The sequence below is a fragment of the Momordica charantia genome, assembly GCF_013281855.1.
Source record: "Momordica charantia cultivar OHB3-1 chromosome 11 unlocalized genomic scaffold, Mcharantia_2.0 BLBB01000011.1, whole genome shotgun sequence".
Taxonomy (NCBI): domain Eukaryota; kingdom Viridiplantae; phylum Streptophyta; class Magnoliopsida; order Cucurbitales; family Cucurbitaceae; genus Momordica; species Momordica charantia.
The window spans coordinates 2,392,328-2,409,109 of record NW_028275159.1 but is presented as its reverse complement, the minus strand read 5'-3'; the positions used below and the strand labels follow the sequence as shown (position 1 = coordinate 2,409,109).

Below are 16,782 nucleotides of genomic sequence, written 5' to 3'. Positions count from 1 at the left end.
GGGATGGTCTTGTAGTATTTAAGAGATATTTCTAAGCTTGTAAAATGGTTTGATGCTAATGATTTGAGTGATCCAAATTCACTTAAGATTGGCTATTGGTATCTGCATTCTTTCTGAAGCGTAATTTCTGACAGTATACATTCAATAGAGGCAGGGGCTCAGATAGTTGAGTGAAACTTCTAGGATATGAGTAGAAGGTTAAATTCATACGCATGTGAATGTCTAATGTGCTTGTATAGATCTTAACTGTTGCATTGCACGTTTATATCTGAATAGCAATCAAGGAATCTGTACTTTATAACTGGTAATAATTGTTGCAATACAAAATTCACAGCCCTCCCCTCTTTTGGGCTAGGGAGATTTTTGTAAACAAGATTATATAGGATGCTTTGGTCTTTTTGTAGCCAGTTGAATCTGGAAAAACTCTGTATGGGAATCTTAGTATAAGGGAAGGCAGAAGGTAGTAGTAGTAGGTCACAGATTATCAATTAGTTGAGTAACAACTTCATTGATGATCTCTTTGAGAACGATTTCTCCAATCTCTGTCCCTATAAGTTGCTTCTGCTGCTTCAAATCCCTCCATTCTGCTACTGAGTCCAGGAAATCTGAGTTCAGTAGATTCAGTAAGTTTGCTTCTTCAACTGTGGCTTCTTCAGACCCCAAGTGCCTGCCCCGCTTGGAATGGGCCTCCACCACCTCCCTCACACAGTCAAAAAGAAGCTGCTTTGTCTGATGTATTACCCTTTTGGATATCAGGAGCTGAGACGCAGGGTTGGATGTTACAAGCTCCTGCAGTTCTGCAGTCCCGATGCTACTCGTTTTCTCTGTTGCTGCGGAGTAAAGTAGTAGTTCCCAGAGAGTGGCTGATAGAATCGAGTCTTCTGTAACTTTCTTCTTCAGAGGAATGCCCTTGCATAGTCGATTATCTTGACTCTGCTTCCCTGTTTTCACGACCTAAACAAGTTTAGTTCATTCATATGCAGTTGATTTGGGTTGGGGGTGGGTATTCATATTCATTCATTCAATTTGAAGTTTTGATTGGAGACTCCCTATATACAGGGTGGTAACTTCTTGGACATGGAAGATAAAATGAAAATCAGTGTCAAATCTAGGACTGAGTTGCTTACTTGGTTCCATGCTTCTAGACACGATCTTTTTTCCTGCCGCAACCTGTTTGATCTTGTTAGCTCAAATGAAAACTAAAGTTCCTCAAGAACTGTGTGAATGTTACATGGTCCATCAAGTTCACAGAAGTTGGAAATAATTCAAGTCCGTCTGGTAGACTTGGGAATTTCACATTCTTAAATTCCCATTGATATGATATAAATGGGGATTTATGTTAATGTACTCTGGACTAAAAAATGCCTCATAGTTCTGATAGATTTGATGAATGGGTTGTTTGGAGCAAGTTATCATAATTTAATCTGAAAACAAGTGAACAGATTTGGAGTGAGATATCTGGAGAGTGATCATACCTTCACTACTTGCAAGTTGCAGGTTTCTGGAGCCCTGAAGGTGTCTGAAGTTGATGAATTAGTGTGACGTCCTCTCGTTGAAGGCGACATTTCTTCATGATCATTTCCAGAAAAGGAACCAAACATCTCTGGGGAGCTGTTGGCAGAAGAAAACTTCTCTGATTCTGCAACTCTCTTGCAACCAACATTAGAAGTCCCACCATTGTTTCCCAAATTCTTAGTTTTCTGCTTCCTGTTGATGGAAACAAGTTTCTTACATGAATTCCTCAGTTTCTTATTAATCTTTACGAATCCCTTTCCAAACTTCTTAATGCTGTCTAATCTTCCACCGCTGCAGGCAAAGCCAGTGCTCCCATTCAAGCTCTTTATCGAGTAGTCTCTCTCGAAAAGGTAATCCTCCAACTCAAAAGGTTCTTGTTGCTCTTGCAGAAGTCGTCTCAATGGTGATCTTGGTTTCATGGATGCTATGAAAAAGAAAGGTTGAAATGGGAGTGGAGAATAGAAGAACATATAATAGGCAAAGGCAATTCAGTTACAGTTGGTAGAGATTATGTGGTGCAAATTAATAATTCATGGATAGAAGAGAAAAAAAAGCCCATCTGTCAGAACCTGATTCATCATAGGCTTGAAACAGACTGAAAAAACATCAATCATTTATGGTAGCTTACACCGAGGAAGAGTGAGAGATATGCACACTACTCAGATATTGTAAGTGTTTAGACCAGCATATATATACCTTGACTAATCTTACAAAACAACTATGTGACTTCACTACATCTGCAAGATGTTAAGAGAACTTGTAAGATGTTAAATTTTAGATACAGACTAAATGGTTTAAACTCTTTTCAAGATTTGACAAGGTAAAAACATGTTTTAAGTTTTTACGGCTAAGGTTACTGCCACCACCATACAAAGGTTGTGCCTTAGCTGTTTTTTAGCAGACTTTTTGTTTTCTTATACATTTTCTTTGTCAAATCATTGCTTGTCTTTACCCGTGGCCTTCTTTCTTTTACTGTACGTGAAAACAAAGATATGCGGAGGATCTCATTACAGCAATGCCGGAGCCTGAGCCCCATTCTCTGTCAAAGAAAGAACAAAAAAGAAAAGAAAGAAAGAAAAAAAGGTACAGTAAGTTTAGTTGTTAGAAGGGCTACAGTAGTGAACTTATTGGTTTGATTGGTGTAATGGAAGTATGGAGATTTTTGAAGTCTGTTTCTTTTGGATTCTGAGAGTTGTGACTGATAAAATAAGTTTCTCTCGTGCCCATCATTTTATTATCCTGCTTTTGCTACTTTTTCTGAATGCATGAATCTGAGATTTCTTTCTGGCCAAGGTGTTGCTTTCAGACGAAAAGGCTGTTGGGTATGGAAGAGTAGTATCAAATTTCCAATTTTTGGCTAATCCCAAGGATTTTTTTTCTATTTTTTGAATATTCGTGAGTGTTTGGTTAGCTTACAGCTACCCGACCTTACTATTTTTTCTGGTTCTGGTTCGACCAATTACCACTAGAGGTTGTCTATTATTGTTATTGTTTTTGGTTGTATAATTTTGAAGTGTAATATACAGATCCTTCTTCCATGGTTGTGTCAATAAAGTGGAAAAGGATGGGAGTTTGTTTTTTTTTGGATTTCTTAATTGCAGAAAAGAACAAAAGTGATTAATAATGTTGCTTGGAGATCAAGTGTTACTTTGGAGAGAGAGAGACCCTTGAGCGTAAATCACAGAATTGAGCATTTTTATTCAGCAAAAACCTAAGAGTATAATGACATTTCTGACCGAACAGATATGAAGATTATAATGAAAGTTCTTAAAAAGCTGGTGAAGCAGGCTGTTTCTTCCTCTTCCTTCATTGTTCAAATCATTTTTGAGTTATTCCAAGGTGATGAGTGACCTAAATGGGGATAGTTTAACAAAGCTTTTCGACTAGTGTTTTTGTTTTTTTAGTACAACATGTTGGGGAGGGGATTCGAACTCACAACCTCTTAGTTGGAGACATATGCCAATATTACCGCTAAGTTATGTTCTCTTTGATAATTTCGTTTTTAATTGTTATATATACATCCAAATTAACTATTTCAACTGTTTAATTGTTAAAATAATGTATAGAAATGTATATTACATTTTTTTATTAATTTTGAAAAGTATTTAATAATTATACATTTTATATGTATGTGAAAAATAGAGTGTAAGTTTGAGTTGAAGGTCAAGAACAAGGTTATAATACATTTTCCATCCCCATTTCCAAATTCAAACTAGGGACACAAGATTATTGTTCTTAGTTAATATGAAGATTCCATGAGAATTTTTTTTATCATTTTTCTTAGACCTCACAAAATAAATCCTAAATTTAAAGCACGATATTATTATCGTAATTATCATGCATTAAACTTTTTTAAACAGAATCACACTCTTTAATTCTAATCATAGTAAATGCAAGAAGTTTCTTTGTATATATATATTTAGTATGAAGATTCGCATATTCGAAAATTAAAGAGGCTTTTAATTAAGCAAAATGAACTTAATTATTCCTCAAAGTGTCGTGCTGATCTTCATAACTTCTTGCAAAGTTGGGGCAGAAATCAAAGAGACAAACTTTAGCTTTCACTTTTACATGCTCTATCAATATTGCATGATCCAAAGACCTTAGCTTTCTCAGTCAAAAGAAAATCTATGAACTTTTTTGACACCTTTTTAACCTGGTTGGTTGCTTGATTGCAATTTCCACCACCTTTTTTTCCCTCTTTTTCTCCTTATCTCTTTCTCCCACTTTTTTTTCCAGAACTTTTGAGATTATTTCATTTTAATCTTCAAACTTTCAAGATATTCATTTTAATCTGTACACAAATTTTTACGAAATTTGATCCCTATCAAAATTTTAAAATACTTTTAGTTGATGAAGTTCCAAAAAATAATCATTTTGGTCTACTACCTAACATCGATTGATAAAAGTATGTGCTTTTATTCATCTGTGCGGCACCGATGCATGTTCACATGGGCATGTTAGTATACATACTTGAAATCTCAATATCTATTTGTTAAAAATAAATCAAAATTACGGAAATGACCCAAATGATTAATAATCTTCTCAAAATTAATGGATAATAATACGAAAAAACAGACACGACCAAACCCAAGTGTTATATATGTACTTTTTTTCCCTTCCTCCCAGAAAAACTCCGACAGTCGGCATTCTCTGCCCTGAGGTTATTTCCTCGAAGGAATGTTGATTAATAATGGCTGTGCTTTTTAATAATCGGCAGAGAAACTTCTTGTCAACTTTTTCTTTCACTCCTTCCTTTTTCTTGTTGTTGGAAAATCAAATCTTCATTTTTTTTTTTATGTCTTTAACTTTGATGTTCTCCCATGGATATGGCTGTCTAGAAGCTAGTTGTCATATTTGTATATACCTTGAATTTGGATCGTATAAGTCTCTTCATTTGAATTCGACATAAAACATATATAAACTGTATTAGAAATTAGCACAAAAGGAAAAAGACAATCTTCGAGAAAAGGCTCTCTAACCGTTCACATTTTTCACTTTCATTCACTTTCCTCACATACCTAATATGTGAAACCGAGATATCTCTCCTATATTCATTGGAGAAAAATCTTTAGAGCCTAAACAAGTAGATTTTCAGTCTCTTTAATTATTTCTTTTATAAATCTAATCCTATCTTAAAACAACTTTTTAGAATTTTTTGGATAACCAAAGAATATTTTACTAAAATATAGGATATTTCTAGAGAAATTTTTATTTACAATATTCTGAGATATAAATTTAGAGAAACTAATTTTATGTAGATATCTTAAAAAGCTTCTGGATATAGTTAGTTATAGTTAGTATTTGCGTATTTTATTTTATCACCTTTAAAATGTTAAATGTAAAATATTTATGATTAATCATAATCAAGCTTTTTTATCGATTACAACTTAAATAATGTATATATACACTAGTTTTCGAGCTCTTTACATTTAAAAATTTGAATGATCTAGAAATTCATATTCTTGTTCAGTACCATATACAAAAGTAATGCATGGATTAGAGGTCGTTAAATACATTATTACAATCTCCAATATTGGTATCGATTTTTAACTCCATCCTTAATCAATTTCGTTATATAAAAAATATATTGACTTCGAATAATCTAATATTTCAATTCAATAAACTAGACATAGGATTGATTCGTAAGATTAAAAACTTATTTTACATGATCTGGCTTAAATATGCAATATTAAATTTAATTACATAGTTAACTTATAATTAAAGTCTTTTTATTCATCGACATATGCGGTAGAGATTCAAAAAGACTTAACTAATTGAGTTAAAGTTTGCATTTCATAATTAAATTAGTTCATAAAAAAATGGACCCTTTAAAGATACTACTACGTCAACAACTCACTACTTTTATTGTAAAAAAAAAAATCACTTCTTTATTAAAAATATATACATATATTATTTACAAGATTTCTTATGATTACTCTTTCATCATTTAAAGGGACATTAACTAAAAAATTGAATACGTCATAGATAAGTGGTAAAATTGAATTCTTTTTCTTTTTTAAAACCAAGAATAAAATTAAAAAGCAACATATAGATTCGGAGGAAAAAATATTTAACCTTAATTAAACACAAACTTTTGTTACAAAACATAAGAGTAAAAAAACAACCCACGTAAATATATGTCGTCACATTTTAATATTTTTAAGCCCATCAAATGATGAATTAAACTAGTGTAACCAAAATGTAAATGTATAAACAATATAACAAGGTGAGACATTAAATTGAAGCCCATAAAGTTTTTTTTTTCTTTTTATTTCTCATTTTCAACTTCTGATATATATATCAATTTCTAAAGAGTAATAATTAAAATAAAATTTGCATGCATGAGTTGGAGTTGTCATTATTCTTGATCTTCTGTTGCATGGAAATCCGGTAAAGGTCGGACAGCCTGGCATGGAGCGCCACGTACTCCGACCACAAACGGTCGTTTTGTCTCCGTACCATGAAATAACGGTTCATCACAACATTCAGCTGCCTTTTCAGCTCCTGGTTCTTCACCTTCAGCCGGTCCATTTGAACCGTCAGATTCTCCAAATGCTTCTTCTTCCGCAGCCTGGAACGCCTCGCCGACTCCCGGTTCGACATCATTCGCTTGCGCCTCCTCTCGTCATCCACCGCTCGGCTGGACCCGGCCGGATCTTCGAATAGAGACCAAAGCTCCTGGATTTCAGACGGCGTGAACCCGGATTCGAGAACCGGCCGACAGAACCGGACGTCTTGTTCTCCAGAGAGGAACATTGGGAAGGAAATTAGAGAGAGAGTTGATCAAAATGGGTTTATGGTGGAAGTGAGAGAAGAGAGGAAGGGAAAAGGGAAGGAAGGAAGAGAAGGAGATGGGTATATAAAGAAGAGTGGAAGGGGACAGTGCAGACCAAAAATTCATAAAGAATAATTTGCTAAATTTTTAACTTTTTATATACAAATCTTTCTATTCAGATTTTTTAAAATAATTAAATCTTAACTTTGTGGCTCATGTGGAATCTATTTTAAATAATAGTAGTCAAATTATGGTTTAATGGTCAATAAAGTCAATGTAAATAGCAAAAGAATTAGTGAGAATCATGGTTAATTAACCACCTACTTAGAATTTAATATCATACTAATTTTCTTGTCAACCAAATGTAGTAGAGTCAAATAGTTGGTCTATGATCAGTCGAGTACACAAATTAATCCGATACACGATATCAAAATAAAATAATAATAGTCAAATTTTTAGTGGTGATCATAGTAATTAGGAAATAAGTATTTTTCATCCCTTTTTGAAAGACATAAAAACAAGAAGGATGAGGGCAATAGGAAATTTGTTGTTGCTCATCACTAAATTATTTATTTACACAAGTGCTTATTTTCAAAGGTAATTTAAAGAAAAGAAAAAATTTATTTTTGCTCTCTCTAACTTTCTACGATCTCGTCACTCATTCTCAATAGTGATTTGTAGAGATTTTGTTAATGATTCACGTCAAAAAGATTGACTACTCATCTCATTATCAATTAATTTTGATATGAAATCTAGTAGATTTTCACGTCGTAAGTCAATAGAAACATAGGATCTTAGTACATAGTGTGTAGGCAAATATTTTCTTTTTATATATTCTCCGGTCTGCCACTGGTGGGAGGGGAACAGAGTTGGGACCCATAAAAAAAGGAGAAAACTTTGAAGTTTGAAGGGGAGAAGAAGGGACATTTAATTTGTCCAAGTAAAGGCAGCTGCATATTGCGCCATTGATGAAGATCAGCAGCAGGTAATTTGTTTATAAATATCATCCTTTTTTGAAGTGTGTGGTGGTGGAAAAGGGAAAAATGGGGGTACGTATTCAGTAGTGGGGTCTGCAAAAATTTTCTGGTTTTCTCCTCACCCTCTTAGCTTAACCATGAAGGATCAGATAAAACGACAGATTAGACAAAAAAAACTTTTTCAGAAAAAATAATAATGGAAATATTATTAAAAAAAATAGAAAATAGAAAAACCAATCGTGCCCCATGATCGTCAACTCACATGAACAAAGTTTTAAGAATCTAAAACTTGTTTTTCTGTAGAGACAACAACAGACAGAGACAGGGAAATTTAAGAAATTAAACCTGGGGGCTGGGCGGTTTTTTTAGTTAAAATTGAGGATGGGCGGTTGTGGGTTTTTTTTTTTTCCTGGTAAATAATTGGTATTAGTATGAGTGGAGGCTAACATGCAGAACAAAAGTTGGTGGTTTTGTTCTTGTTTTTTTAGCCAACTTTGTAAAGAAAGTGATGAGAGCCTTATATATTTTAATTTTTAACTGCGAAACGCTTTCCTTTTGGCCTAATTTCCTTCTTTTTATCAGTCGCGTTCATGTGCTGCAAATTAAAGTTTTTGAAAGGAAAAAAAAATGGAATTTTTAAAATTGCATTTTGGATAGGGTTTGTTGAAACTTGAAACAAAAACAAAAACAACGTTGGGTTTCGAGGTCTTGTTTAATAAAAGTAAAACCTCGTATTAATTAGGTCAATTTGTAGAGGAGGAAGAGTAATAGCCCGCTTCTTGTCATGGGCTTCCGTGTTACCGATCTTTAGGCCGAAAATGAGTAAACTACTGGATTAAGTTCCGACGACTATCTCTTGACACGAACTTAACTTAATGGTTAAGACATTTTCATTTTCGAGGTCGAAAATTCAATCCTACATCTCTATATTTATTGTACTAAAAAAAGTGTGACCTGCTTTCACCATAGATGGTGATTTGAAAATCTGTATACTTTGACATTGTAGTGAAATATTTTTGTAGTTTCTCACTTGTACATCTATTGTGTAACCGATAAATTTATTGTTGTGACCACAATCAAAAAAATTGAATTGATGCAAATCGATAAAGGAAGATATAAACAAATTAGAAAAAGAAGGACGGGTAGGAATAACCAAACCTATATTATCTAGAAATGATTAAAGAGTAGTTTAGAATAAAGAAAAATGTAGTTGGTTGAGAAATTTTAAATAAAAAAATATTTATAGGATAGGAAAATACGAGATGAGTTGATCTATAAAAGATCTGGTGAGCATGGAACTAAATACAATAAATCTAAAAATAGACATGGGTAAAATGTAAAAGTACATGATTAGAATCAACCTTCCATTAAAATGGTTGGTCATTCTTACAAATTTACGATGCTCTCGATCGTTTGTCATTATGGTCAATAATCCAAATTTCCTTAAATTATTGAATGAAGCGGTCACATTGTGGTCTACTCTCAGTTGGGGGTGATTCAGAAATTTGTAAACTTTTCGATAATCTTTGGATATATATTTAAAATATTTTTACGATTTCTCACCCATTCATAAAAAACCATGGCTACATTGTGGTCACATCCTCCAATAATTTATCTCAAAATAGCTATCATAAATTATTTTTCTTTTTGAATATGAGGTGGGGTAGAATTTTAACTTTTAATTTATAAAAAGAAATATTAATATTTATCACTTGAACTGTGTTAAAGTTGGAATTGACAAAAATGTCGTTTTTTTTTTATTTAACAACGTGGGAATGGAGGTTCGAATAATTGACCTTTAGGATATATGTACAATATCTTAAACAGTCGAGTTATGTCTAAGTTAGTACCACTTAAAAATATAAAATTAACTTAATAATAGTAATTAATTCATGTTTACCTACTATAATAATGGTTGATATGTCAACATGAGCTTAGCTCAATCATAATTTACACTACTTCCTCGATTTTTTTTTCTCACTTGTGAATTATTATGAATTTCTCATTTCACCAAACTAATCAATTTTATATTAAAAAGACAACAAAAATGAAAAGGCAGAATGAAAAAGCATACGATATGAAACGTGGGATAAATTTTAAATGAATAAAAAAAAAGTTATTTGACTGTGCAATTTATTATTATACTTTAATTATACACGATGTCGTTTAGTTCACTTTGGATTCCCCGCCGGTTGTTTGGGGATAAAAGTAAAAGTCAATAACTTTATTTAATTAATGCACAACGTTATCATATCATTCCCATTTTTACGACATTATTTAAAATCATGGCCCCACCTCCCAACACTTTTCCTTTATTAATATCTCCTAATTTTTCGAAACTCGAAAGGGTAATTTTTGAAAATTTGAAAAAAATATTAGCATCAAAATGTCATTTTTACACAATTTTAGTCATAGAATATATTTAAATTCATTTGAGATATGTCAAGTGGTGAACACAAATAGAAAAAAAAAAAAAAAAAAAAAAGCACTCAGATTTCATCATCTAAACAAAAAAAAAAAAAAAACAACTAAATTATAGGGACGGATCTAGATAATTAGCCACTGGGAAATGGAAGAGCAGTAAATAAATATAAGTAATTTGGTTGATTTCATCTCCACAAAACTAGAAACAGCAGCAAATTTTTCAGATTCATGAGAGCTCCTTTATGTCACTTGCCAAAGAAAAAGAGGAGCTTTTTGAGTTGAATTATACAAGACAAGAAGCAGCTCGTTCATCAGACAGAATCTACAAGAAGCTTACACTTCTTGCCTTTCCCGGCCCTCCTCCGGCCGGCGGCAGCACCATCCTGTCGTAGGTTCCCGTCGTTCGGGATCAAGGGGACATCGTTCGCCTCATCGCCATCGTCCTCTGCTGTGGCGATACGGATACACGAGCAACGATCCAGAGATCCAAAGAAAGCAGTAACAAAGCCATTGATGAGCCAAGTTGCCACCCCATCAAGCTTCCCACATGCTGGAGAGCCATGGCTAGGTGAAGAAGTTCTCACTCTTGGCTCCATAGAATTCGATCTGATGGAGAAGAAGCCACTGCAACTGGAAGTAGTCGCGGCCATGAAAATGGAGCTTGAAGCTGCGTCTATGATCAGAGAGAGAAAACAGAGACACAGAGACAGAGGAGGAGTTTTGAAAGCTACAAGCTATAAGCTTATAAGATCCAAAGAAGCATCTCCCTGTTTTAATAATTAAGGGATGAATTTTGAAGTATACCCTTGAGAGACAGTGTTTAAAATTACCGAAAGAGAGTGGAAATTAGTCTACTCAAACAAAGATGTTTATGAAAGAGAAAAAACAAAAGTTGCTAAACAGAGCGTGGGAGAGCCAATCATGATTTGGCCCCTTGTTAATTTCAAGTAGATACAATTAGAAAGACAGATTCAAAATGAGGGGCCAATTAAACAAAAGCAAAAATGAAAGCAAGTTGTAAGATTAAGGAATACCCCTCAGCCAATAGTCCTCTGGGGCCTGCATTGCCGCCGCTCGTAGCTGGCACCCTGCCCTCTTATTCTTCCTTCCCACTTCAGTTTCTACACCTTCTTTCTCTCTCTCTTCATAATTCTGTCAAAATATGGAGTCATGAAGCATAATAATAATATCAGTCAAAATACCAGAAACTTCCAGTGAGTTGGAGAATGAAGTCATTTTCAAGGTTAAATTATAAATTTGGTCAATGAAGTTTGAGTTTTGTGTTTGATAAGTCAAACGGTATTTTGAAGTTTTTGATTTTGTATCTAACATGTTTCTAGACTTTAAAAAGAAACGACATTGAAAGTACAAATATGTATTAGATACAAAATTGAAAGTTGAGAGATTTATAAGATATTTTAAAAGTTTAAAGACTTACTAAACACAACATCAGACATCTTAGACACAATTTTAAAAGTTAGAAACAAACTTATAATTAATTTTTTTTAACAATGAAAAAGTGAAGACAATGTGGCATGCATTCCAATATATTTGAGGTTAGTAGGAGGCACAGGCAGGCAGTTTCTCGGAGATGATGGGCAAAAGAAATCATGATCCATTGGCTTCTCCATTACTAGAAAGCATGATTATAAAAGAGCTGCATGACATTAAAGAAATGTTACAGCAAAAATTAAGGTAAGGGAAATAGAGATTAAAGATAAAAGAATTGGGAAGAAGGCAATGATTAGACCCAGATGTAAAAATGCACCTCATCATGGGGTTACCACCCACCTTAACACCTATAAGCAAACCTACCGAGTAAAGATTTTCTTTAACAAAAGAGAGAAATTTCTACTAAACCTAGTCTGGAAAAGTCATCTTATTTGCTTGTGGGAATGCCAATGCAAGATTACTGTTTATTTCCCAACCTCGAACCATGCTTGCATTTTTCATTGCACACAGCTTTACCTATGTATACATAAGAAATTCGAGCCAGCGTTTGTGTAGTGTATATTGAGGAGGTTGAAGGCGATAGTAGTTTCGAACCCACTGCCGCAATGCATATCTCAAGACCATGCGCAAGCCCCACCAGATCAAGAACATGCCATTTAGTTTCAGAAAAAGATTTACCTTGTGATCTGCAAACAGTTCAAACTAGCTAACTGATCAGCGAGCTCGGTTCCTTAAAGTTTGAGTATTCTCGTGATCACAGCGGCACAACTATTTGATGTCAAGACTTCTGCTGCTTTAACTGTTACAAGATGCTCGAATAAACGAGAGAGAGAACCTTCCAAGAGGCGTACAGATAATTTTGGATCATTGACACTTGAAACAAGAATCAGTATATACAAAGATAACATCGGCATATGACAGAAAACAAAGATTGGAATGAAGCAATTACCTCCAGTTGTGATCTTCTGAAGCGCCTCAACATCTTGAAACTCAAATTGAAGAAAGTATAACTAATAATCTCCATTCTCCATGGTAGTATTCCTATTTTGTTAACATTATTTTCAGAAAGATCATTTTACTAAACCTTTTTCGAACAAAAATCCTTGTTTCTAGATTACTCATCCTGATATTTTTAATCTTTATTGTATCTGATCCCATAAGCTTGCTGCTACGATATCAGGATGCCATGGGGAGGAATGTTAAAGCGATACAGAGTTATTCACAAGAACTTGCGAGTTTTCAGTAACACGTGGCTGAACATAAAGTAGATGATAACCAAACTCATTAGCCAGAAGATAAGTGCAAAAATCTGCTAAAATTGCACAACACAATCATGAGGTAAATTCAAGGAGTGGGGCAATGGGTGAAAAATGAAAATCAGTTGTGTGGAGTTAATTATGTGAATCGTAGAACATTTAAGATTGAAATAAAAGAAATCTTTATGTGCTGCTGAAAGTTGGTTTAGGAAGAGGAAACTTGTACATCTTTTAAGAAATAGAAATAAAAAACATGTCGGTAGTACCACATGCTAAGTTGAGAGAGAGAGAGAGAGAGAGAGAGACATTACATCAATCATTGTGAACTTTCCATGATCCAAAGAGTTATCCAAACGACATATGCCATTGCATTATGCTTCCAAGCCATGTAGCCATTTGCATCAAGACGGCTCAATGAGGAAATTGACTCTCAACAATATTAGAATATATCCAAAAGCACCTTGTAGAGAAACCAGACAATCTGAGTTATCTCGTGACCTTTATATTATTGCAGTAAAGCAAATTAGATATTCTAAGAAATAGTGTCTTTTTGGCTACTTTTCCCCCATAACTGACATGACCTCGGAAATCATGCAAAGTGAAATAAATCGTCGACGGTAAAGACGAAAGATACTAGCAATTTCATTCCGAGATTTAGATTCCCATTGCTCCAACAATAAGGGCTAGGCACACTCATTGTAAGAATGCACATCAGAGTGGGACACAGACGAGACAGAGAGAGGATCATGGAAGCTACTTATGCATCAACATATGCATCAGTTCTAAAGTATCATTTTCATTAAAATTTGAATGATATCGAGAAAGTACAAAACTTCCCCAAAATGCAACAATGGTATATACTTTCTATCTATGTGGCATGAACTGCATCCCGCTATATTATGCAGGTAACAGAAGTCTGGTGCCACCAAAAACATGTAGATACAATGCTAGACAAATTGTAACAATAACAGAGGACTTTGCAGTGAAGTATCTAATGACTTCCAATCCCCTACCCACAACTTCGTCATGAACTATATCAAGACTTCTCTTCAGACCATCCATTAGCTTCCACAGCAAAAATTCCACAACAGATCGTGTTGTTTCAAAGGTCACCCTACCAGTTAAATCAAGCACAAACTTCCGATTTCTAGGAACTGCCAAAGTAGATGAAACTCTGCCCACCCAATCACTTTGGCTACCTTCAATTGAGTTGGCCACAGCAATCCTCTTTGGATACTCTTCTTCAGAAAAAGGGTCGTCTCCTATCTTGGACAGTCCATTACAGGATGAAACGGGACTCAAATTTGAACTCGTCTGTGAGCTAGTAAGTACTTGGTGAGATGTTTTTACCAGTGTTTCCACAGCGCCATTACAAATAGAAACAAGCATGTCCTTCACCTTGTTCTGATGCGTGGGATTGGTCAATCCACTAAATAGTTCATCGTACACATTAACATCCATGGTTTTATCGAGATATACAGCAACGGCAGTACTAACAAAAACTTGTATACAATCTGCCATAACATTTTTGCATTTCTCATTGGCAGCCACACTTACCCATCTGGGCACCTCTGAAACTTCAGATCCAGATTCGTAAGCACCTGTCTGCAAATTTCGACTTGCATCATCAGCTGATCCAGGAACTGAGTAATACCCCATAACCAGATTCTTCGCAAAGCTTCCAACCACAACAGAAGCAAAACCAGTCCCAGCTGTTGAGAAAAGCTTCTCAACTACACCAGCAGCAAAGCTGGAATTCTTTGAACCAGCCTCCATATTTTGTTCATTCCTTGTCACAGATTTATACCCTCTCATCATCCCAACCGTAAAGGCCTCAGTGACCTTTTCAACAGACTCCGAGAACTCCTCCGACCTTGCAATTTTAGAAATTTGTTTCAAACTGTTGGGAATTTGGTCGGAATCAGATTTCAGAAATTCCTTCAAGTCCTTAGAAACTACTCCAATGGCTTCTGAAGAATCCGCCACCATTTCGGCCACGGAAATTATGGCGCCAAAGAGCTTCATCAGCCTCTTCCTCTTCCTCTCGACAGAGGGCAAATGATAGACCTTATAAGCACCGTAACCAGAGACCCCCATCACAGCCAACAGAATAAGCCATTTCTTTCTTCTCTGAGAGAATCCCAAGCCCCCTCTAACCAGTGCAGAATCCATGTGCAGAAAATTCAAAAAGCTAGAGCGAGATTCAAAAAAACCCTAGAACCCAAATGAAAGCGAAGCCCAGATTTGATATTGATGGGGTCTGTAAGAAAATGGCACAACACAGAGAGAGGGGAGAGGGGGAATGAGAGAAAATTGCTGGGTTTCCGTTACGCTAATCCGATATATAGAACAGAGCGATTAGAATTAGACCCGAGAAACGCAAACCTGCTTATGGTACGAATCGATGAGATTATGGGGTCAAACGCAAACCTGGAAGATTTCGGCCAAATTTCTGAGAAATTTAATTGGCGGCAAGTGGCAACAGCTACAGAACAGGGAAGGGAGGAGAGAACAGGTGATTGGCTTGAAATGAGCGTTGGGGTTCGGGAATCGGATCCTTTTTTCGATAGAATGGAATCTGTTTTTCACAAATAAAAATTGAATTTATGTAAAATTGGATCTTTCGTCATAAAATACGGAGTTCATCTTCAGATCGGTTATACGTTCACCATCCGTATACGGCAACACCTTAACCGCAGATGACCAATCAGAATGATTTGGAATTGAAATATTTTTAAATTGTTTATTTTGTTCGAAATTAAACAAAATTTTTAATCAATTTAATTGAATTTTGTATATTTAGATGCTCGTAACAAAATAAGAATTTTACTGATATAATTTTTAAACCCTAATTTATAAATAAAAAATTAATTATGGCAATGTTAAATTAGTATTTTATTTTAAAATTATCTAAAAGTTTACATGATCCACCATTTTAGTTTAGTATATATTTTTAAGGGATATATTATACGAGAGAAATTTCAATCAATAGCATAATTTTAATATGCATTTTAAAATAGGGGTGCTTGCAACATTAACAACAACAAAAATAGACATTTGCAAAAGTAGCAATCAGTTATCGGTTTTGAAAAATAGCAAAATTTGAAAGTTCATCCCATGCGCGAAAAAAAATAAAATAAAATAAAATTCCAACCGACAACAATAATATGCCCAATATATTACCTCCTTTTATTCTGTTACGTTTCGGATTTTAGATGAAATGTCTGTCTTTTATAACGTAAATGTATGTATCATATACCTAATATGAATGCTGATATATCTTTGGTATATATGATTTGTTACGTTACTGAAGGAATAAATAACTTTGATATATGTTATTATAAATGGTGATACGATAAAAAGTTGATATATGAATGATATTATATACACCATTGATCCATTGATATATCTGAAAATTTGGCGGCGTAAAATCAAAATAAATAAATCAATCAATCAAATTTCTTTTTTTAGACAAAAAATCAGATTTCATTTAACCATATTTGCAAAATCCAAAATTTGCTGCTATATTTGCAAAGGTAACAAATATTTTAATCACCTATCACAAATTCCCTATTTTTCCTTTTTTCCTTTTTTTTTTTAATATAGCTTAAGTTTGACTTTTCTACATGTATTTTTATTTCATTATATTCGACCTTTTATTTCATTTGGCTTATGTTTTTTTTTCTTGTAAAAGTTCAAAAAAATTTGTATCATGCTATTTATGTAAATAGCTTTTATTCTAAGGGCGCGTACATTTATTCCCAGAGTGAAAAGTTTAAATTATACAAATATGCCTTTACTTCTGGAGCTTTAATAAATATCCATTAAAGTCAAGACAAACAATATCCGATGCAATTTTAATGGTTAATTTCTTGGAAAT

General features: G+C 34.2%; 4 protein-coding genes across 4 annotated transcripts; all 4 read right to left on the bottom strand.

The window, feature by feature from the left end:
- Positions 1–219: 219 nt before the first annotated feature.
- LOC111022254 (uncharacterized) lies at positions 220–2,551 on the bottom strand. The gene is made up of 4 exons (XM_022299453.2): positions 2,458–2,551; positions 1,476–1,939; positions 1,128–1,170; positions 220–941 (listed from the first exon to the last, which is right to left on the bottom strand). The coding sequence occupies exons 1-4, from the start codon at positions 2,549–2,551 to the stop codon at positions 475–477; spliced, it is 1,068 nt and encodes a 355-aa protein (XP_022155145.2). The 3' UTR covers positions 220–474.
- A 3,675-nt stretch (positions 2,552–6,226) lies between these two features.
- Positions 6,227–6,860, bottom strand: LOC111008383 (basic leucine zipper 4-like). Its single transcript, XM_022281068.2, has one exon. It carries the CDS (start codon positions 6,772–6,774, stop codon positions 6,340–6,342), a length of 435 nt encoding a protein of 144 aa, XP_022136760.1. The 5' UTR covers positions 6,775–6,860; the 3' UTR covers positions 6,227–6,339.
- A 3,495-nt stretch (positions 6,861–10,355) lies between these two features.
- On the bottom strand, positions 10,356–12,985 carry LOC148208012 (uncharacterized). Its single transcript, XM_088119631.1, has one exon. It carries the CDS (start codon positions 10,842–10,844, stop codon positions 10,506–10,508), a length of 339 nt encoding a protein of 112 aa, XP_087975757.1. The 5' UTR covers positions 10,845–12,985; the 3' UTR covers positions 10,356–10,505.
- Positions 12,986–13,680: 695 nt separating this feature from the next.
- Positions 13,681–15,523, bottom strand: LOC111012299 (Carbohydrate-binding protein). The gene has a single exon (XM_088119630.1). It carries the CDS (start codon positions 15,072–15,074, stop codon positions 13,800–13,802), a length of 1,275 nt encoding a protein of 424 aa, XP_087975756.1. The 5' UTR covers positions 15,075–15,523; the 3' UTR covers positions 13,681–13,799.
- Between the last annotated feature and the right edge of the window lie 1,259 nt (positions 15,524–16,782).